Source organism: Leopardus geoffroyi, chromosome E3 (assembly GCF_018350155.1).
Source record: "Leopardus geoffroyi isolate Oge1 chromosome E3, O.geoffroyi_Oge1_pat1.0, whole genome shotgun sequence".
Classification (NCBI taxonomy): Eukaryota; Metazoa; Chordata; class Mammalia; order Carnivora; family Felidae; genus Leopardus; species Leopardus geoffroyi.
Genome location: NC_059340.1, coordinates 39,043,269 through 39,066,130, shown reverse-complemented (window position 1 = coordinate 39,066,130; position 22,862 = coordinate 39,043,269). Strand labels below are relative to the sequence as shown.

At 47.6% G+C, this 22,862-nt stretch overlaps 1 protein-coding gene and 1 long non-coding RNA gene across 6 annotated transcripts; both read right to left on the bottom strand.

The window, feature by feature from the left end:
* Positions 1-356: 356 nt before the first annotated feature.
* On the bottom strand, positions 357-15,595 carry ZNF597 (zinc finger protein 597). 5 transcript variants are annotated; one of them, XM_045460303.1, is made up of 4 exons: positions 15,297-15,573; positions 15,013-15,109; positions 13,887-14,013; positions 10,177-11,596 (listed from the first exon to the last, which is right to left on the bottom strand). In XM_045460303.1, exons 1-4 carry the CDS (start codon positions 15,455-15,457, stop codon positions 10,515-10,517), a joined length of 1,467 nt encoding a protein of 488 aa, XP_045316259.1. In that variant the 5' UTR covers positions 15,458-15,573; the 3' UTR covers positions 10,177-10,514. The 5 variants fall into 5 exon arrangements, 4 of the variants coding, with proteins under 4 accessions (XP_045316259.1, XP_045316260.1, XP_045316261.1 ...); XM_045460304.1 differs by having other exon boundaries at positions 15,260-15,413; XM_045460306.1 differs by having other exon boundaries at positions 11,122-11,231; positions 15,297-15,595.
* A 2,793-nt stretch (positions 15,596-18,388) lies between these two features.
* On the bottom strand, positions 18,389-22,813 carry LOC123588917. Its single transcript, XR_006708067.1, has 2 exons — positions 22,340-22,813; positions 18,389-18,673 (listed from the first exon to the last, which is right to left on the bottom strand). It is a non-coding gene; the product is annotated as an uncharacterized LOC123588917 (long non-coding RNA).
* Between the last annotated feature and the right edge of the window lie 49 nt (positions 22,814-22,862).

Genomic DNA, 22,862 nt, shown 5'->3' with positions numbered 1-22,862 from the left:
AGCGGAATGAGATACCTGCCCTCAGGAAGAAATCGGAGCTGAGAAGGAAGTTCTCTGACAGAGAAGTTTGCTCCTACAGTAAGGGACCTCGTGAGGCAGGCGGAGGGGACGGGTGTCTAGTTCTGTCCCAGAGGACTACTCACCCTGAGTGGGCTGAGGTGCTGAGTGGGAAGTGCCCCTCCCAAGGCCGATGTACACCTGCTCCCCTTTTCATCTGGATTTTCCACTCAGGGCCAGACTCTACCCCCACGCCCCAGCGAGAACCCTCCCACGCTGTTCTGTGAAACTGTGGGACCTCTGTTCCCTTTGCAACAGGTGAGTTCTGTGGAAAGAAATAGCGCCTAAACCAGGACACCCATCTTTCTATGGTTTATTTATCTTGTTGGGAACTGCATTCTTATATTAACATCCAGCTTATTTGATTTTCACTTTGATTTACAGTGTTGAGCAAATTCTAACTCACACAGATTATTGCAAATGCTAAGAGTTTTAACAGTTCATCTTACAAGACATTCTACTATTTTGCACAGAAAAGACAAAAGCAGCTTTGCCATCAGGTCTGCACATAAATAAGCTGGTCACATAAATCATTTTCATGTCTCTGATATGTCATTTTCTGTACTACATTTAAACATATATTACAGCTTTAAAATACATATTTCAACTTTTTTACTACGAAGGTTATTTTTTACATTGCGATACAATTCAAATACTATAAAATTCATCCTTTTAAAGTATATACAGCTCAGTGGTTTTTAGGGCATTCACCACGTTGCGACATCCTTTTAAAGTAGATACAGTTCCATTGGTTTTTAGTGTGTTTACAAATACCTTTCTTTTTTTTTTTTTTTTTTTTAATTTTTTTTTTTTTCAACGTTTATTTATTTTTGGGACAGAGAGAGACAGAGCATGAATGGGGGAGGCGCAGAGAGAGAGGGAGACACAGAATCGGAAACAGGCTCCAGGCTCCGAGCCATCCGCCCAGAGCCCGACGCGGGGCTCGAACTCACGGACCGCGAGATCGTGACCTGGCTGAAGTCGGACGCTTAACCGACTGCGCCACCCAGGCGCCCCTACAAATACCTTTCTGAGAGACACACAAGTTCCTTTTTCACGAGGAGTTAGCTGATCACACAGCTAGCAACGCTGCTGCAGCACAACTTGACCAGGAGACGGCTCGGGACCATGGAAAAGGCACTGAGCCAAGAGCCTGAAGACACTGGTTCCGTTTCCAGTGTTCAGCTAGCCAGTTACTGAGCTCTAACAGGCCCACACCTCAGTTTCCTTGTGAGAAAATCAGGTGCTTAGACAAAATGCTGTCTAGTTTTCAGTTCTCCTCCGAGCTGTCCTTCTATACCTGGAAAGTGTGGTTCTGGCAAAGTAAAGGTGACCACCCCCCCCCCCCCCCCCCAGAACTCAATGTTGCAGATTCTTGTTGGAAGCCTTGGACAGGACCTCTGGGGGGAAGAGGAAGCAGAGGGGTAACATCTGTTCAGGGTACCCCCCGCCCCCACCAAGGAGAGGAGCTTATCAGCCATCACACGAGAGACTCTCTAGGCTTCTGGCCCTTCCCAGCCAGCATCCTGGCTTCCTAGGCTCTCTCTGCAAATCCTCCATCAGGATTACCTCCTCTTGTCACCCTCTGGGTGCTCATGCTGAACCTAACGTGGGTCTCTTGGACAGGACGGTTACGAGCACTCCAGTAGCTTAAGGATCCGCTCCTTGGGAGGCATCTCTGGCCTTAGCCACTGATGGCACAATCCCCAACGGTGACCAGGAGCCTCCCTGGCCCAGCCACCTCCTCGTGGCAGAGTTTCAGGACCAACAGTGACAACAGTGTTTGGGGACCAAGATCATGGGTCTGCAGGTGAGATTCCCACCCCCACGTGGCATCTTTTATCAGGAGGCTTTCTAGTTCTAGGGGATGGGGAGGTCCAGGGCACTCAAGTTTGCAGCCATCTCATGGCTCCAGGGACAGTCTCATACCAGGTGGGACTGGACCTGGAAACGTCACACCTTGTCTCTCTGCAGGGTGTGGTCAGGCATCTGGGTTCTCCAGTTTCTGGCTGTGTTTCTCTGGAGCAGGAAAAGCTTGCTACACAGGGAGTCAGCTGACATATCAGAGGCCTGCCTGAGGTTCTCCATTAGAGACAGCAGCCCACCGCCCTATGCCCTTTCCAGAGGTTTCCAACCACTAAACTCCCACGTCACTGTTGAGCTCTCAGAAGTGTCCTTCCTCAGCTTCCTGGCCTGGTGAAATCCCGCTCGTAGCTTGACACACCTCTTCTCTGAAGCGTTTACCACAGCTGCGCTGTCACACTTGTGATTAACCTATTTCCCTAGAAAGTTTAGAAAAACTGTAGATTCGAGAGGAGGCAAGACATCTCTCCACAAAGCTGCTGGCCACCCAGTCTCCCAACCCAGAAACTTCCAAGTCCTCTCTGCCTCTCTGCTCTCACCCCACGAAATCGTGACTTTTGCCTCCGAATCTGTCTGGAGGCCACCCCCTCTTCCTCATTTCCAGGACCCCTGCCTACTCCAGGCCCTGCTCTCTCACACCACTGCACCCCCCTGTCCTAATCTGCACCCACAAAGCAGGTCACGCCGAGCCCCGCCCCGTCCCTCCGTCCTCACCACTGCACCCAGGGCCCTTCGCCCGCGGTGGCGCAGAAGACGGAGCGGGGAACCGGGAGCGGTGTCTTCTCTGCGGGGCCAGGGATTTGCCTGGCGTAAGGGGTGTTTCCCCAGCGCCCCCTAGGACGCCCGGGCAGGCTCCTTTCGCCTAGCGACCCCGGTCGACACTTCCCAGCCGGACCCAGCTGCCACTGGCAACCTCGGCATAAGTGGGCGAGAATGGGGGGGGGGGGGGGGGCACCCCGACAGGACGTACGTCTTCCGTTCCCGGGGCCGGCCGCCGCGGAGCCCTCTGGAAAATGTAGTTCCAGACGGCTCCGCCTCCAGCGCACGACGGGAGGCATAACGCGCGTGCTTGCGTGGGACCGACCGTTAGCCTCAAACTAAAGGACTGTCTTGGAGGGTCATTCACTCTTGTGACAAATGCTTATTGAATGCCTTCTACACGCCAGGCATCACGCTGTGCTGGAAGTACTGTTGTGAACCCAGACCATCTGCGGTCTTAGAAAGCCCAGTGTATTGGTGGAAACGGACATGAATCAAGTAATTGCACCAACAAATGTAAAACTGCAACTATAACTACTAAGGAAAAAAAACACACACACACACACAAAAACAACTGAGCAGGAACCACGTGATGGGAAGTGACTGGGGAAGGCTCTACCTGAGAGAGGAAGGTCAGGTTCTCCCAGCTTTCTCCTGCTGTCATTTGATGGTAGTGATTCCTTAGATACCTCAAACATCTCCCTTAACCGTTACACACGTTGAAGTGTACTTTAAGGTAGACTTCATGATTATTCTCTGGCCCTTCGAGGAGATTGAGAATCTTTTTCTGAATTTTGCACCAATCATAGGTAGCTGGGCTTTAACAGCACACCTTCCAGCCTTCCACAAGACTGAGAATTCCTTCCTGTCTTCTCCTACTTCATAACACACCCTACAATCCGGCCCTGTTTTCTACATGCGGAAAATGTACATAACAATGGTGAAATAATCTAGGAAAAGTGCTTGGCACCGGAGGACCAGGCACAGAACGAGTCTTTGGTTAGTGTTGGCCGTTTTCATCACTACTCCAATTGCCTGTCTGTCTACTCTGACTTGCCTGTTATTTTTGACCCCAGCCCCCAGCCTCTCTTCTTCCTACAGTATCCTGGTATCCTTTGGAGTCACCTCTTCTCTCCCACTTTGGACATGGGATACGGGTGGGGCTGACCCCAACCACAGCTCCAGGAGAGTGCATGAGAACCAGGCCTGGCCAGTGTGCTCCATCCTCCCGGCCACAGTGGTTGGTCCAGGGATGGGCTCATGAGCCAGTTCAGTCAAGTGAAACTTAACTTCTAAGAGGAATGTGGAACTGCTGGCCAAGTTCCTTTTTGTTCCAGGGTTGTCAGGGTGACAGCAGTTCCCCTTCTGGTAATTTCCTGGGCAGTCTAGCCTGCAAGTGTAGGACCATTCTGCCTGCCAACTTGGGTGCTTACTCCTCCCCAACTCAGGGGCTCTTCCAGGATGGGAACGGTACAGGAAATGAAATGTTATCGGCCGGATCCCTCTGTGCCTGTGATCTGAGCTATTTTAATCACTAAGGCTTTAGTCCCGAAAGGTTCAAGGCAGTAGGACACAGACCCACCTCTTTCGTGTTTCCCTCTCTGTTTGTGCAGAACACAATTCTATTTGAAACTCAAACCACATTTACCTCACTTCCTTCAAATGTGGCTTGTAGCAGTTGTGCATCTTTGCTGAATTATTCTTGCCAGGCAATAGAACATCTTTAACATTTTATCCTGAGAACTAGCTTAGTCAAGCTTTTTGCTAAATTCCTTACAGCTTTTCTCGGCCACTGTTAAACCTCCTGCCTACTTGAACTGACAACACCACTGCCTCTTCCCTTTCTTCCAGTCAGTCTTGTAGCTGTTATCAACAGTGTAAAAGTAACAAAGCCACAGATGTGTCCTTCTTTATGCACAATTATAAGCACTTGCCATGTGTCTGGTCCCTGCCCCCACAGACATTAAAACATCCGTTTTATAATTACTATTCAATTTGGTAATGGTAGGTAGGGATGGGGGGGGGTGGTTACTGCTAAAAGAAAAAGTGTGTTAACAATTCTTAAGAAGTAAAGAGCTTGGTGTATTTGAACTGAAAGTGCAGTTGGAGAGAGAGAGAGAGAGAGAGAGAGAGAGAGGAGAGAGGAGAGAGAGAGAGAATAAAGAAAGTGGCTGGAGTTGGCAGGGCAGTAATGGTTAGGAAGGTTGCATTGACTATTTTGGATGTTATCCTAAGGACGATGAGAAGCCAGTGGATCTAGATGTCAAGTTGGATGGTGACGTGATCGGAGGTGTTGGCTGTGCTGGCAGAGACCCAGTGATGTGAGAGATCAGAGGGCTATTTCCGTCGACCTCAGCCAGTAGTTAAAGGTGGAGCCAGTGGAAACACAGAGAATCAGTCAGGTCTGAGAGGCAATTCTGAGGTAGAATCCCCAGAACTTGATGATGGAATGCGCGAGTGGAGAAAGGGAGTGTGTTGGTAGCGTGAGCAATTGTGTGTGTGTGGCGCCACATACTGGAGGCAAACAGATCAAGGACTAAAAAGCCTGAGTTCAGGGTAAGGCATGTGCTTTGATGTGTCGGAGACATCCAAAGGAAGATGTCTCACAGACACTTGAATACAGGGATCTGGAGCGCAGGGAGAGAAGAAATCTGGGCTACACATAAAGCGACGTCTTCGCAGTCATAGGAGTGGCGAAGCTCGCTTGGCGGCGGGGGGACCCTGTAGTCAGGTGAGCCCAGGATAGTCTAAAGAAGCACGTTAGAATTCGGCTGCGGGACACGCAGAAAGCAGACGGAGACTGGCGCCGGGTCTAGAGAGAAGCACAAAGCGTCCCTTTCTACAAGCCAAAGGCCCGCGAGCAAGGCGTGCCCGCGGTTTCGCACTGTCAAAGCAGGGCCCGGGCCGGGGAGGTAGCATGGGCTCCTCCTGCCCTCGGGGCGGTCGGCGCCTAGAGTCGCGGGGCAGAGAATCGTTCGGTCCCAGTCACAGCCGTGGCGCGGAGGGCAAGACCTGAGGGACCCGTAGCAAACTCTCCCGGGCCGCGGCCCAATTTCTGCGAAGACCACCCCGCGGCGAGTGACGGGGGTGGGTCAGGGGCCCCGCCAGGACAGCCACCGGATAACCGCCACAATTCGCGCCACGGCCGCCCCGGGAGCGCGCAGCCGCGCCACCCGAAGAGGCCACCGGAAGTGAGCTCGCGACTTCCTGTTCTCAGCCCGGCGGGCCGCTCTAGCGCGTCTCATCTCGCTGGCATTCCCGCCGGCCTGCGCTCCTTCAACGCGCAGAGGCCCTGGGAGCCGAACCGCGCGAGGGCGGCTCGTACCCCCGGCGCTGGGCGGGCAGCACGAGGGCACTCCCCTGGTTGCGCGGTCGGAGGTGCCGGACTCCGGACCGCCGCGGCGGGAGGGGACATCGAAGTCCAGGGCGGTCCCACGGTTCGCGCTGGAATTTTTCTTTGCGATTTTTATCTCCATTATTACGTGGCTCGAAGTCACTCGTTGACACTCCAAACCACAATCCCGCCAGCTTTCAAAATTCGCTGCCATGTAAAACCACTGCAGTGTAAAGGAAAAAGTTTCACTTCATTGCATCATCAAGAATAGCATTTATTAGATGCCAAATCGCGTGTCAGATAGACAATCACAGCCTAGTGACAGCGTGCATTCTGGAGCTAAGAGTGATGAGAATATACCAACATCTGTAAAATCAAAACATTAGACAGTACAAGTGCACACAACAAACATACTTCTGAGGTATTCAGAGGAACTAGAGATTGCAGCATTTTCTCAGGGTTATACAAATGTACGTATATGTTATACTACCTCCATCCTCCCACCCCCCCACCCCCGCCCCCGAGAGTGTTAATGCAAGGAGGGATGTTGAAAACTAAAAGACAAAAAACCTGTAGTCAGATGGGCGGTGAAAAGATGGGTAGTGATCATCCTGATATTAGTTCTCTCAGTCTACAAAACGAAAACAGATGAGTAGGCATACTTCAAATAAGACCGTTTAGTTACTTTTACTTTTCAAACAGATGGCCAAAGCAAAAACACTTTACTACTGAAATCCTATAAAGACAACAAGTTTAATGAACAATTCAAAATAGACTATTTAGATAAAGTATAATCTACTTTGTACACATGTGCAGTACTGGCAGATTAAGCAAAATCTGGGGTATTAGACCGTATAACACGCTGCAGTCATCAGAACAATGCCACGTAATTACATGGAATCTCAGAAGTCAAAGACTCAAAACACCATTTACTGTGAAATGTAACTTGTTTTTAGTTGTAACTCCCTTTATTCTGGGTTAGTCATTTTCTGTGTTAAATGGGGAGATGTGAATAGTGTATTAACTACTGTAACGAAGCTCTAAACAGAACTATTTTGAGTCCAACTCCTTTGGAATTAACAACTAAATTCCACCATTTCTTTAGTTATAAAATATAAACTGGACATCTGAATTCTACTGGAATAATGGTGTCTGTAGCAATGATGGCTGTTAATGCGCCATGATATTCAGGCAATCACATTAAAGACATGTTTGATACACATTTTTTTTACCCATCAACAGAAATCAAATTTGTTCAAAAGTCAATTTCTTCGTACACAGTTCTCACCCTGCATAGTAGGTCAACATCCATGCTGCAAAAGGTAGCGAACCAACCACTCCTAACGATAAACTCCTGCATATATCATTTTATCCAGTATTTGTCAATACTAACATAGTTGGCTAATATCTCTGACTTAATGACAAACTGCGAAATCTATCTCCATCAGTTGACACTGTAAACAGAAGGGTAAAAAAGCCATCATCATGAAAACAGCATGGATTTCATTGGTGAACTCACCCTTTCTTCCAACTCTTTGGGCTCAGAGCAGCTTGAATTACATCCAGCAAGTGTGTTTACGTGCAAATGCACAATAAGGCAACAATTGAAAATATGCCTCTTTCACAGTAACTGACACTCACACTGGTTTTTCATTTTTTTTTTCCTACATACTGGTCGTTAGCAATGGTTACTACACCACAAAGGCATTTTAATTACACTTCTGTGTATGTTAATGTCTTTATAAAAATGCTATTTTTCTTATCAATTATGGAGGCTTGACATAATCTTACAATATCTAGAGAATAAACAAACATGTAAAACCAGAATTTAATTGTGAAGGAAGCCTCATCTGGAAAGGTGACTTCCCACAGTGAGGTGCAGAACGGCACTTACAGCATAAAGGCTCACCCTCCCCCATACTGTCTTAGGAGCAAAGGAAAGGATGACAGCTTCCATGTCTTATGTCAGCCCCATTCTGCACAAGTGCCTTCTAAGATAGCCTTCCCTACTTCTTTCTGCAGCAACTCTACAAGCAGGGGCTTCTTTTCCAGTTTCATTCCCCACCCTGCAACCCGGTTCATTCGGCTGAAACAGGAGAGCCCCTAATACGTGATAATGCTCCCACCAAAGGCAGAAGCAGGGGAGCTGGCAGATATTACTTTCTGGTGTTTAGCAAAGTACGTCCCAAAGTTGGCTGAGAAGAAATCCAACTAGAGACCATCTTTCTACACAATTCTAAGCTCCCCAGAGACTTGCTGAAGAAAACCCTGCAGATAACTTCACTTTTTAATTTAAGATCCGAAAGCCCCAGCAGACTGGTGTCTCGTATTGAGTGGAGACATCCAAAACAGAGAGTCAAACGTGACCCTGACATTCAGATCACAGGGTCTCAACTGTGGAGCTGCAAACAAGAAACAAGACCAACAAAAAGGGAGTTAGGAGTGAGCTGGGTTGGGGTCTCCATTTCCCTTACTCCCCAGGAATAGTTTCTTGCCTCTGCACAGTGTTAAGAGCTTAGAGCAGCAGCCTCCATCATTTTGTATATTCAGTTCTCAACCTGCTGTCCTGTAGGAAAACCACATCTTCCAAGTACTACTTGCCTAAAGAGGCGTAGTATTGCTCACGCGGTTTCCCCGTGACAACCCCATTTTAGTCAATGCCATACTTCTGTACTGTTTAAGTAGAGTAAGACCATTCTCACATCCTGATCGAAAGTCCATTTAAAAACAGCTTTGCTGGGGCGCCTGGGTGGCGCAGTCGGTTAAGCGTCCGACTTCAGCCAGGTCACGATCTCGCGGTCCGTGAGTTCGAGCCCCGCGTCGGGCTCTGGGCTGATGGCTCAGAGCCTGGAGCCTGTTTCCGATTCTGTGTCTCCCTCTCTCTCTGCCCCTCCCCCGTTCATGCTCTGTCTCTCTCTGTCCCAAAAATAAATAAACGTTGAAAAAAAAAAATTAAAAAAAAAAAAAAAATAAAAACAGCTTTGCTGATAGGTACACAGTTTTTCTTTAAAGAGAAATCGTGTATGAATGTATCTTTACAAGATTCCCTGATTCTTTAACATGAATGACCAACCATTTAAGAGTATCTTGCTCCAATATTTATATGTAACGGCAGTATCTAAAGACTTACGTGGTGTCAGGTAGTTTGGTGAAACTCCTAAGCGTTTTCTGTAAGTATTTTTCTTTGGAGATGAATTGGACATTTTGTTTTTTAAACCAAAACCCAACTAAAACCATAAGGACTATACTCTGTAGAGTCTGCAGTCTCTGATCTGATCACAGGGATGGGAATTTGAACTGGAAGTCTAGGGGAATCTTTCTTTTGCTTTATAACCATACATGTAAGTCAGGCTTGGGATAAAGCACAGGGCAGTGGAGGGGTTCTAGGATGCATGTGCACGGGGTAGCCTCCATGATGACCGCTCTCATCCACCCAGCTCGGCCTCCCTGGTGGCTTGCGGCCCCAACACAAAGCCAACACACAACAATATTGAAGAATGCACAACCTTTACCGTCAGAGGGACCCAAGGTTAAATGCCGGCTTCAGTACATTGCTATTTTCGTCTTGGGCAACGCACTGACTTTGACTTCACCCTCTGTGGGCTTCAGTTTCCTCATTTATGAAACAAGGATAGCCCTTTCTCTGTCAGATTTATCCTGAAGATTAAATTAGATAATATACCAGGTTCACTAAACACCAGTTACTATTACTCATAGAAAGGCAGGTAATGTGCTTTGGTAGAGACTTAGAGGTAAATCCTTTCAGAGAGAAGCAAGTAACTTTCACTCAAGTCCAGGCACCAGAAAGGGCTACAGTCAGACTGTCAAAATTCCTTGCAAATGAGTCAGAAAGGCCAGTGGCATCAGATCTCAGAATGGGAACTCCAAAGATACTAATCGGCATCATAACACCAACCTGTCCACCTATTTGGGAACTTTCCACACCAGAAATACATGCTTCCAAACCACTTCAGAAACTAGCAAGTGAAATATCAGCTCTCAGGACAAATGTTACATTCAGATAGTTATAGTCAAAAAAAGCGTAACACAGAGATGCATTACTTTCCTAGATATGAGATCTGCAGAACTGGCAAAAAATAAAACAAAATTCTTCTCCTTCCAGAAGTTAACTTACAAACCATGTAACAAAATTAAAACAACTCCAGCAAAACTTTCAGTTTAATGAAAACTGAATTAAAAAAAAGTTCTGTATCATTATCTGGCTCATCCAAATGGTATCTGAACAGTGAGTGAGTTACTGAATCCTGGCTTCATTCACTGGCTGTGACAATGATTATGCTTCCTCGGTTACAAAGTAGAAATCGCAGTGCCCAAAGCAAGGTTGGGGTGCAGGGCACGGAATGTGTGTCACACGTCTGGCATATAAAGGACAACTCCTCCCTGGTTTTCAAGACAGATACGGAAAAAGAGAGTAGGAATGCAAACTGGCTATATTTACATGGTGGTTTTCTTATGGGTTTGCTGATGAATAACAAGATGTCTATTCAACCTGAAACTTTTTCCCACACGTGGTACGTTTAAAAGGCTCCTCTCCTGTGTGGCTCTTCTGGTGGCATGCGAGCTCTGAGTCCAAAATAAAGCTCTTTGTACATGTTTTACATTCATGGGGCTTTTCCCCTCTGTGAACGCTCTGATGGGAAATAAGCTCAGAGACACGGAGGAAGGTCACTGCGCACTCGGGACATTTTAAGGGTTTGAATTTTGAGAACAAAAGCAAATTTTCTCTGCAGTCACCGCAGTGTTCGGCGTCGTCCTCACAGTCGCCCTCGTGGCCCTGCTCGGGGAGGACAGAGTGTGAGGGCTGTCCAAAGCACTTCACCCACTGAGTGCACGGGTACTGGGTGGCTGACGTGTGCGTTTCCTCACGCAAAGCAAGATTTGTCTTCTGACCGAAAGCTTTACAACAGTCGGTACATTCATAGGCTTTTTTGGCAGCGTGGGTTTTCTGATGCTGTGCCAACCCTGGGGGCCACAAAGAACCTCTCCCACAGATGCCGCGTGTGTGGGGCGTCTCCTTTATGTGGCTATTCATGTGCCGAGACAGATGTGAGTGCTGGCGGAAGCTGCTGCCGCTCTCGGCACACTTATAAGGCATCTCGCCAGCGTGGCTTCTCCTGTGTGTCCTCAGGTTAGCTCTGTGATTGAAAAGCTTCCCACAGTCACCACGTTTATACTTCTTCTCTCCTGAATGAGTTCTCTGATGCAAAACAAGGTATGAATTATCACTGAAGCTTTGGTCACATTCAGGACACTTATACAAATTTTTGGCTTCTTCCCCAGAAAATTCAAGAATTTCAGAAAGTGCTGTAGTTTCTAGACATTGAGGTGGGTCTATTAATGGGGTATGGTTTTCGATGGTAACTAATAGGCTTATGAACCTTTTCTTGCAAGCAGGAGTTCCACCTGATACTTTCCTTTCAGGGTCTCTACCTCCAGTCTCAGAAGATTTTTCTGGGTAATAGACAAGGGGCACAGCAATGGAGGAGTTTTCTGGGGCCAGTTCCTCAACTCCCATAGAGTCTAGATTTAACTGCTGAGTAATCTCAGTCTTGCCTTTCCCTCCTGCAGATAAAAACAAAAGAAAGCAGAACATAGACAGCACCCTCAGGTGGTACTGGGAAAGAAGCTAGTTACACAGAGGACCGAGAAACTGTAGACGGCTTATCCTAGAGCCCAGACACTGATACACTGTACAAAATCAGGCCAGCAGGCTCTACTGGCTTCCCCAAGGATCTGGTGGTAGGTGAGCCTGTGAGGGGTGGAAGGAGAAAAGAGCTATAACTAAGTCAGGGTCCAGTGGGATAGGAACTAAGGGCACTCTTGGTACACACTGCCTACAGGGGGTTTCCAGTTAGTCTCCTGAGTCTCCAGAACTTTTCATCATTTATGCGATCTCAAGTGACAGCTGAGCAACCACAACTGGAAGAGAGACTGGGGTTCATATTGAAGAGAGAAAAAGAGAGAGCAAGTAAGGATTTTTCTACCTAGCAGAGAAACACTGTGCTTATTACAAATAGTTTTATTGTCACTAGGAGAGTTCTTCAAAAATTCTTTACCTCTCCCCAAGGAAAGATCACTGTAGAGCTGCCATGCATGCCGCAGCCAAATAAGAACCAGTGTCGCTCCTAGGATGGCTAACAAACCTTGGGCCTGCCAAAAAGCATTCCTTTTTAACATCTGTCCAAATATTCTTAATTTATAAAGCCAACATGTCAATACAAAAAGAGTCTGTCCTTCTGGAGAAACAGCCCTATGATTGTCCCAGTGCCCTGCCCAGAAAGGGTTTCTGGGTTGCAGTGCAGTGTAGGAATTCAAATGATACCCAATGGTTTTACTGACTCGAGGAGACCAAATTCAGGGATGCCAAGATGGCTAGGATTTGACAGCAAAATACTGGGGACGAGACAGGTGCCCAGGCAGAGCTCTGGGCATCTAGATAGGGTCCCCTTAAGACTTTGGCTGAGTATTAGTCTTTAAGTGCATGTGAGAAAACTACCCCAGACTGGAAAAAGAATCATCAAAAAGGGATAGAACAAGCTTCAGAGTTCACACAATAGTTCAATAGTTCATGTTCCCCACCAGCCAAAGTGGAACACACAAGGCATCGGGCAGTATCCTCAGAAAGACTGCCTGAGCAGCAGGTCAGATCAGCCCTAGACTGAAGGCTGCTCTGAATACACCCCAACAAAGCAAAAAGCAAGCCCTGAAAGGATCACACTGATCCCAAATAACTTAAATGCAAAGTCCAAAAATATTTTAAAAAGTACGGGGCGCCTGGGTGGCGCAGTCGGTTAAGCGTCCGACTTCAGCCAGGTCACGATCTCGCGGTCCGTGAGTTCGAGCCCCGCGTCGGGCTCTGGGCTGATGGCTCAGAGCCTGGAGCCTGTTTCCGATTCTGTGTCTCCCTCTCTCTCTGCCCCTCCCCCGTTCATGCTCTGTCTCTCTCTGTCCCAAAAATAAATAAACGTTGAAAAAAAAAAAAAAAGTACAACAAAAGCCAACATCTAACAACATGAAACTGACAATGTCCAGCATCCAATCAAAAATTATTAGACAGGTAAAGAAGCAGAAAACTATGACCCATAAGTAGGAGCACAATCAATTAACAGAAACAGATCTAGAAATGACACAGATGGTAAAAATAGAAATAATGTTAGAATACCTGTAACTCTGATATGATATAGTTCTAAGAGTCAATCCTAGTCAGAGACAAACACCACTCCGGCATGGGAACATTTCTGCATACAGTTCCCCTTAGGTGAAAAAGGCATAGCACCCCTTTAAGAGTAAATTAATTTTGGGGCGCCTGGGTGGCTCAGTCGGTTGGGCGGCCGACTTCGGCTCAGGTCATGATCTCGCTGTCTGTGGGTTCGAGCCCCGCATCGGGCTCTGTGCTGACCGCTCGGAGCCTGGAGCCTGTTTCGGATTCTGTGTCTCCCTCTCTCTCTGACCCTCCCCCGTTCATGCTCTGTCTCTCTCTGTCTCAAAAATAAATAAACGTTAAAAAAAAAAGAGTAAATTAATTTTGAATCTTTAACAAATGATAGTAACCTACACTCATGAGGTTTTGCAAGTAAAACTGTAAACTGACTATAACAAATATTTGGGAAGATTAGTAGGTACTGCCAGGTTTCATGCAAAACCATAGTCACTGTATTAGATTGGATTTTTTGTCTTAAGAAATCATCTCATCCTTCGAAAACCGCAAAGTTCTGTCATGCAAGTTCTTATCATATCCACATAGATCACCCAGATAGGTCCCACTGCCCCATACCAACATGTCAACGAGACATGAAATCCTGCTCCTAGAACTGACCAAAGTTCCAAAATGCAGGAAAAATAACTGCCTTACCCATCAAGGCCATCTCCTCGAAACACTCCTGTGTAGTGTCTCTGCTGAGGGACCTCTGTACAGAGTGCAGACACACACACTCCTCTTGAGAAAAAAACACAGCCAGATCCTCAAACAGCATCGGTCCCTGAAACAACATTAGAGCCCATCTCAGGACAAAAGGCCCCAAGGCCACCCCCTCACTCAGTGTAGGTGGGGAAGAGCTAGAAACATCAGACCAAGGAAGAAACGGGCTTGGTGTCAAAGGTTCCTGAGTGCTGAGGATGATGTATAAATGGGTTCTAAGGGGGGGGGGGGGGGCGGGGAGGAGGGGAAGAGTGGTGTAAATCGCAAAGGAGTGAAAATAGACATAATTTTTGAGGCAGTGGTATAAGGACCAAGACGGTGAACTGTGAGAAGTTCTAGAAGAGACTTCTACTCCTTGCTAGTCTCTCTCCTTCTTCCACATGACACTCACTGCTAAGCTCTCTTTAGAATCACATCCAGGCCTTGTCCTCCTTCGTTCAGTTTACCAGTGTTATAAACCAATAGAGCCTCGATGTGATTAAGAATCACCTGGGGTTTTGTTTGTTGTGTTTGCTTGTTTTTGTATTTATTCAAAAGGTGTGGGGTGACCCTATAAATCTTCAGTTGGAGCAACATTCCAGAAAGACACTTTGAGATACTCCTAGCCTTCACCAATGGGCCCTGCTCCCAGTTGGTGGTTCAGAAAGATTTTGAGGAGGGGCGCCTGGGTGGCGCAGTCGGTTAAGCGTCCGACTTCAGCCAGGTCACGATCTCGCGGTCCGGGAGTTCGAGCCCCGCGTCGGGCTCTGGGCTGATGGCTCAGAGCCTGGAGCCTGTTTCCGATTCTGTGTCTCCCTCTCTCTCTGCCCCTCCCCCGTTCATGCTCTGTCTCTCTCTGTCCCAAAAATAAAAAAAATAAATAAAATAAAATAAACGTCAAAAAGAAAGATTTTGAGGAGCCATTTCTCCCAAGCGCCTGGTCTAGGAACAAAGACAGCTTGGTCAAAGGGCTTCTGGGGGATGAGGATCCCTCCCACAGAAAGGGGCGTTCCTAACCCTCTTCCAAAGAAGGAGAGGTAGAGGCTGGAAAGTATCGACCCGAGAAGGGACCTAGTCTTACCTGGGCCCCGGTTGTCGGGAGCGTGGACTCCATCTCGGGGTGGGGGTGGGGGAGGGGAATGCCTTCCTCAAGTCGGCACACTGACATCGGGACAGATCTGGGAGGAGAGAGAATAAACCCCAGAGGGGCCAATTGCCTGCACTCCCAGGGCTCCCTCGCTTTTCCAACCCCTTTAAAACCTGAGCCGACCGCTCTTCGTGGCTCAGCCTCGGAGGGGCCGATCCCGGGCCGGCCAGGTGCCACCTACCGCTGAGAGACTAACGATCCTAGAAAATCTCCCGTACCCGGAGAGAAGGAGCAGAGGTCGACGCCCCACTGACTCTCCAGACCTAGAGCCCGAAGCACTGCTAGATTCCCACGCTCCTTTACGTGGGAGCTGCCGGGAAAGCCTCCGGAAACGGCACGCCCCCTTGCGTTTTCGAAACTCTGCCCTGTGATTGGCCATCGCTGCCTCCGAAGGGGCAGTCCTTCTCGTGTGTTGACCAATCGAGCCCACTAAGGGAGGACAGCTCTCTCACGGAGCGTGCTGGGAAATGTGGTTTTTCATCCCTCTCTCGAAGCAAGTATTTCCGGATCCGCTTCCTGAGTCTCCGGGGTGAGCTCCTGCCCGCTTACCTGCAGGCAGGTAAGTGAATAGGCAGGGTGTGAAGAGATAGGGTGATCCCAGAGCGACGTAACGTTTCAGGGAATAAAGAAAGCAAGACCGGGAGACTCCAGAACCCGAAAGACTGTCGGCCCTGAAATGTGGGTTCGAGCGGCAGCGTCCCCTGTGGATCCGAAACGTCGGTCCGGACGGGGTGAGGTGAGGGAGTGGCCAGGAGTGCACGTCCTAGTCTCGGCCTGCGCAATCAAGTCCGCTGTATCTGGGGCGGACTGTGGGGCGGTGGAGTGAAAAGGGGTGTCTTCTGCGTGGACAAAGTTCAGATCAGCTTCGGCCGGTAACTAGTCTCGCGTGCGATGTATTCTCATGACCTGTGGCTGCAGCCCAGCTGAGCCAGATGAAGCTCAGCCACAGCGAACCTCAAGCGGGAATAGAGCAATAGGCTTGCTTCGTGAGACACGTATGCCTCCTAATACCTCACATTCGTCCGGCCCCATCGCCACATAGTTTACACTTGACGGACTGGGTGCCGTGGTGTAGGGATTTGGAATTTAAAATTGAGCTCCTTCCCACGCTTTGCCACTAATTGCTTGGGTTACCTTGGTTAATATACAACTTTGCTTTTCTCAGCTTCAAAGAGCTCCGGATGCTTCTCCTCAGAGAGTGGTTTCAAGTAAGTTGTCGGTTTACAAAGGTGTCGACATACAAAGGTGAAAAAACAATTGAGATAATAAGTAATAGAAAATTCTGGATAAGTCTCAGCATGCTTTCTTATTCTGGTGCCAAGCATGTGCGTGTAGCTAAAGGGTTCCTCAAGAAATGGTTGCATGGTTACCGGAACAGTGTCATTGGAATTGACAAAATAAGTAGTGGGAATGGGAGGAATATCAGCTAGTATGGTTTCAGTTGCAAGTAACAGAAAACCCAAGAAAACTATGTTCAAAAGTAGGGCAGGTGAAGGTTGGTTAATCCAGTTTCTCAGTGACACCAAGGTCCCAATGCTTCCATGTTTCTCCTCTGCCATTCTTAGCATGTTGGCGGAGGTGACAATGGAATCCACAGAATACATGCAGATGTGCAGCGTACCAGGTACCTACCCATCCTAAACCAGAGCAAACATTCTCAAGAGCAAAAAGACTACAGCTACCGTAATTGATTTTGATCAACCGTGGTTCACCGCCTAGCACTGGTGGCAGGACCCACCTTCCCCTGGCCTTTGACCCTCACGAAATCATGGCTCCGTTGGAAAAGAAAGAGAAAGCAGTAGAACAGATGTCGAATAGATAACTAAGAGCGTCCGCCACAAATGACATCGGTGGACAGCAAAGAGCTAGGTCTTCTGGGAATGGGTTACAAAAGAGGTATCTGGGGGTCCCGGGAGGAAGGAGAAAGGTTGCGAAAGCAGAGGTGGAAGAATGAGAAGGACAAACTCAGCTACTCGCCAGACGGAGTCAAGGCAGAGATGTGCAAGAACCGCTGACAGCCTGGTACGCGGAGGTCTGGACTCAAAGCACATTCATCATAGAATCATGGTAGCGCTCGAGCAGTCGTCTTTCCCCCTCTTCCTTTGGGCTTTTATTTAACGCTATTCTTATATCAGGGATATCTCATTCGGGGCTCACATTCTCTTGATTTTGATTTCCGGCCCTTTCACCAAGAATAAGAGGCCCTTTCCTTTGAACTTTGGTCTCATTACAAAGATATAAGCACAGTTTCCAATGACCAGAAGTGAAATTGTGGTATTAATTCAATGAATAACCAGAGAGAGGGGGCTACCTCTGAAATGGGAGAGGAAACAAAATCTTCCCTAGACCTTCTAACTACCAGAACTATGCAAGTAGATCAAGAAGGGAGCTTGAAAGCTTGCGGGGCAGCTCTGTGGCTCACTGGGTTAAGTGTCGGACTCTTGATTTCAGCTCAGGTCATGATGTCACGGTTCATGGATTGAGCCCCGTGTTTGGCTCTGCACTGACAGTGCAGGGCCTGCTTGGGATTCTCTCTCTCCCTTTCTCTCTCTGCCCCTCCCTCGCTCGTGAGCCTCCCACCCCCCAATAAATAAATAAACATAAAAACATTTTTTTTTTTTTTTTGGTAGAGCACAAGCAGGGTAGGGGCAGAGAGACGGGGACAGAGGATCCGAAGCAGACTCTGAGCTGATGGCAGCAAGACCAATGTGGGGCTTAAACTCACGAACCATGAGATTATGACCTGAGCCGAAGTCAAAATGCTCAACCAACTGAGCCACCCAGGTGTCCCAATAAATAAACATTTTTTTGAAAATAGGGATAAAGGGGCGCCTGGGTGGCTCAGGCGGTTAAGCGTCCAATTTCAGCTCAGGTCATGATCTCACCGTCTGTGAGTTCGAGTCCTGCGTCAGGCTTTGTGCCAATAGTGCAGAGCCTGGAGCCTGCTTCAGATTCTGTGTCTCCCTCTCTCTCTGCCCCTTTCCCACTCGTGCTCTCTCTCTCCCAAAAATAAAATAAAAATTGGGGCGCCTGGGTGGCGCAGTCGGTTAAGCGTCCGACTTCAGCCAGGTCACGATCTCGCGGTCCGTGGGTTCGAGCCCCGCGTCGGGCTCTGGGCTGATGGCTCAGAGTCTGGAGCCTGTTTCCGATTCTGTGTCTCCCTCTCTCTCTCTGCCCCTCCCCCGTTCATGCTCTGTTTCTCTCTGTCCCAAAAATAAATAAACGCTGAAAAAAAAAAATTAAAAAAAAATAAAAATAAAATAAAATAAAATAAAAATAAAAAATAAAATAAAAACAGGATACAAAACTATATGTAAGACAATGTCATTATTAAAAATATACCGAAGACAGCAATAAGGACACGTGCACATTTTGAGTGTTCATCTTGGGTTGGTGAGCCAAGGGTAATTTTTTCCTCTTTATGCTCTTCTATATTTTTCTTATTCCAGTGGGTGTGCATTTCTTCCAAAATTAGCGCGGCAGTTAAGGCAGGAGTCTGGAGTTGGGCGGTGTGGGTTGAAATTGCTCCCAACACCTTAACAGCTCTAACATCTTGGATTCCTTATTTAACCTCTCGAGGCCTCAGTTTCCATAGCTGCAAAATAGGAACAATGAGCATAACTACCTCATGTCGTTATTAGAATGATTAAATGAGATATTATGTCATACAACACCTGAGCATAATAGAAGTGCTCAGAAAGTATGAGCTTCATAATTGAAAAGGTTTTTTTTTTAAGTTTATGTATTTATTTTGAGAGAGACAGAGACCGCGCAAGTGGCGAGGGGCAGGGAGAGAGAGAATCCCAAGCGGGCTCTGTGCTGCCAGCACAGAGCACAACATGGGGCCCAAACTCATGAAACCACGAGATCATGACCTGAACTGAAATCAAGAGTAGGACGCTTAACCAACTGAGCCACACAGGCGCCCCTGAAAAGGTTTTGTTTTTATTATTTATTTATTTATTTATTTATTTATTTATTTTTTAACGTTTATTTATTTTTGGGACAGAGAGAGACAGAGCATGAACGGGGGAGGGGCAGAGAGAGAGGGAGACACAGAATTGGAAGCAGGCTCCAGGCTCTGAGCCATCAGCCCAGAGCCCGATGCGGGGCTCGAACTCACAAACCGTGAGATCGTGACCTGAGCCAAAGTCGGACGCTCAACCGACTGAGCCACCCAGGCGCCCCGTGAAAAGGTTTTTAAATAAGATGATGATACATTGGTTCTTTAGCAATTAGATACGTTGTTGTAGTCCACACAGAGCTTCCTGTAGTGATGTGTTTCCCAGGAGCTTGGAAGAAGGAGAATTAAGGCTGAACTTTGAGAATTACACTGAGAAAATGGAAACGAATCACATTTCTGTATAAAAAAAAAGAAGTAACTTCAAGCAAAGCCTGGAAAGTTAATCAAGTTCTGATTTAAGGGTCTGAAAAGGGATGTATTTACAGAGGGGTCTAGTCAGAGTGGAACCAAGTGGAAGAAGAGTCAGCAAGAGTCTGGCACCCTCTGGCATTGCTCAGACAAAGGAACGTTGAACGTGTGGGGCAAACATTCCTACACTAGACAAGATCTCCCTTAAGACTCTGTTTCCGTTCCTTGTATACCCTGTTTACCAAGAACGTTCTGATTCGCAACATAGCTTCCCAGGAATACTATAGAGGAATTGGTGTCTGGAGTGGGGATAGGAGTACTCCAGTGACCCTTAACCATGAACAGGGGGACCAGCATTTGGCTTCGGCCTCAGTCTTTGTGAATCCGAGCTGTAATCCCAGTCTTAGGGTACACCGATGATATAAATGGAGAACGAGACCCTGGCACTCAGAGTCAGAGAGAGGGAAACCTACTTGTCACCATATCTCCTTCGGTTTGTGCTTCTGAGAATGTACCATGGGCATGGCACGCATACTTCTCAAACAAATGTTTTATGTCAGAAGATCGCCCATCCCCCTGTTAAACCAAAACCAAAACCACATGTTGGACACATTAGTGAAAATCAGATAAAGAGATATAAATGGTTAATAAAAATAGGAGAAAGTGATCACACTTACTAAGAAATACACATTAAAATGAGATCTTACCATTTAGATGCAGAGAGGTAAGGAATGATAATACCCCATGTTGGTGATGCTGTGTGGGACAGGAGTGTTCTCAGGCTTGGTGTCAGAATAAACCAGTAAAACTGTTCTGGCAGGAGTTTGTTTCCAAATTGAAATGTGGCCAATTAAAAATAAGTTTGGGGTGCCTGGGTGGCTCAATCAGTTAAGCATCTGACTCTTGGTTTCAGCTCAGGTCACAATCTCAACAGTTTTGTGGGTTCAAGCCCCACTGTGAATGTGAAGCCTGCTTGGGATTCTCTGTCTCCTTCTTTCTCTCTGCCCTTCCCCACTTGCACTGTCTCTGTCTCTCTCAAAATAAATACATAAACTTAAATAATTTTAACCAATGTTCTAGGAATTTTTCCTAAAGAAATAAAATGGGGTACCTGGGTGGCTCGGTTAGTTGAGCATTTGATTCTTGATTTTGGCTCTGGTCATGATCCTAGGGTCACGGGATGGAGCCACATGTCGAGTTCTGCACTGAGCATAGAGTGGGCTTGGGATTCACTCTCTCTCTCTCTCTCTCTCTCTGCCCCTCTCTCTGGCTCATTCTCTCTCTCTCTCTCTAAACAAAAACAATAATAAAGAAAAGGAATAATCTGCAGTGTGTGCATGTTTCTGTACAAAGTTGTTAGTTGCAATAGTAATACTGTTTATAACCTGAATGTGTGTGTATTGCTGGGGAAACCTGATCGCCGGCCTCTGCTATCCCCCTCCGCAACCCTAGTCCATTTGAGTAGCGAATAAGGCCCTACGTAGGTAGTATCACTCAGGATTGGTGTAAGAGAGTAATACCCAACTTTGTTCCTCTCTGGGCCAGATGACAGTCTGGGGACCAGAGGGGAGAGGTGAAAATTTAAATGCCTTGATTTCTGGAGAGACCTTGACCTTGGAGATTCATAGAACAATAAGTATGTATTACTTCCAAAATTAGCAGAGTGATGAAGCCAGGGCTCGGGGAGGGCAGAGCCAGCCCATGTAGATGGTACTTTGCTGCTCACTCTGGCCCAGAGAAGCCTGATTACCTCCTATCTCCAAGGCTGGAAAAGAGTTCTGGAGCAGAGGAAGCAGGAATTGAGGGTTTCCCTTCATGTACTCCCTGGAGTACTGCCTGTGCTTGGCAGCTTGGAATGTGGCTAATCTACAGGAGTAGCTGGCTCTCCTCAAGGGTAGTGCCTCTAGAAATCTCTCCGCTTGATCCATGGCCAGGGGGTGAAAAGAGCCATGCGGAGGCAAGAGAAAACAGTACACCCGAAGAGGCCTTGCAGCCCAAGGGAGCAGAACAGACTGGATTCTCAGACAGATAACCGCTCCTGGTGAAACAGAACTAGAGGAGACAGATAACCACACTACCCAAATCACTGAGCCAGGAGAGAAGGGGCCGAGCTTAAGTCATTAAACCAATTAGGGACCAATTGGCGGGTGGAATGTTTTTGTTCAGAGGACAACTACCTTGCATAACCCTTGTAGCAATAGGTGGTATCCTTGTCCCGAGAATAAAAGAGATCCTGTGTTAGAAGCTTAGCACAGTGTTTGGCAAATAGTAAGCCTTAGGAAAATAGTTACTTTCTCATTTGTGTTTAGAGAGTGTTTTTAGGGGCGCCTGGGTTAAGCATCCAACTTTGGCACAGGTCGTGATCTCATGATCTCGTGGCTTGTGAGTTTGAGCCCGGCCTCAGGCTCTGTGCTGTCAGCTCAGAGCCTGGAGCCTCCTGCAGATTCTGTGTCTCTCTTTCTCTCTGCCTCTCCCCTGCTCACGCTTTGTCTCAAAAATAAATAAACATTAAAAAAAAGGAAATATAAATAAGGTTGCTTTACATAAGTCAAGATTCTACCAGACACTACGCATATTATGTCGACAACGGATTATTCCTTGTTGTTTTACATTGCATTGTTCTACTACTCTTGATCTATTTATACCAACTACCTTTAAAACTTTAGATACCTTTTGCTTTTCAAAATGTTAAAAGAATATGCTTTTAACTTTTTTCTAAGATAGTGTTACTTTTATTTAGACTTTTAATCTGTCATAACGTTTATTCATTTGGACATAAATTAAATTCTTTTAGGGTGAATCATTTTAGCCTTTGGCTTTAAGCACATCCTTCTTATTTCATCCTTTGGCTATGTGGACCATTTTTACTTGAAGGCAAAGAATAAATACCTGACTTAAAATTACTGTAAGATTTTGCTCGGCACGGGTTCCCTAGGAATAGAACTTGAGTTCTATCTTGTGATACAGAGCCTCCGGTCCCTTGAGTGCGACCGACCCCTGCCCATTGGCACGGCGACAGTTCTCAACAACAACCTTTGTGAAGAGACGGACTGGCTGCAGGCCGTGTCGCCCGGCAGGAAGCTGCTGCCCGCCGGCCGGGTAGTCACCCACGCTTGCCCGGCTCGACGCGGAAAAGCCCGAGCCCCAAGCCCAGCCGAGGGCAGCGTTAGCCCAGGACTGCAGGGCAGAGGGCAATCCTGGTCTCCGGAGCCCGGGTATGTGCGCGCGGAGTGCTCAGTCGGCCCTAAAAGGTCCGAGCCGGTGGGCTCCCACCCGCGTTGCACCATTCCAGCCAACTCAGAGGCGCCCCGGTCGGAATCCGGCTCGTCTGCGCCTGCGCCGGCCGCCGGGCCTCACGGGAAGGCTGCCAGCTCCTAAGATGGCGGCGGCGGCTTCGGGCAGCTGTGGCGGC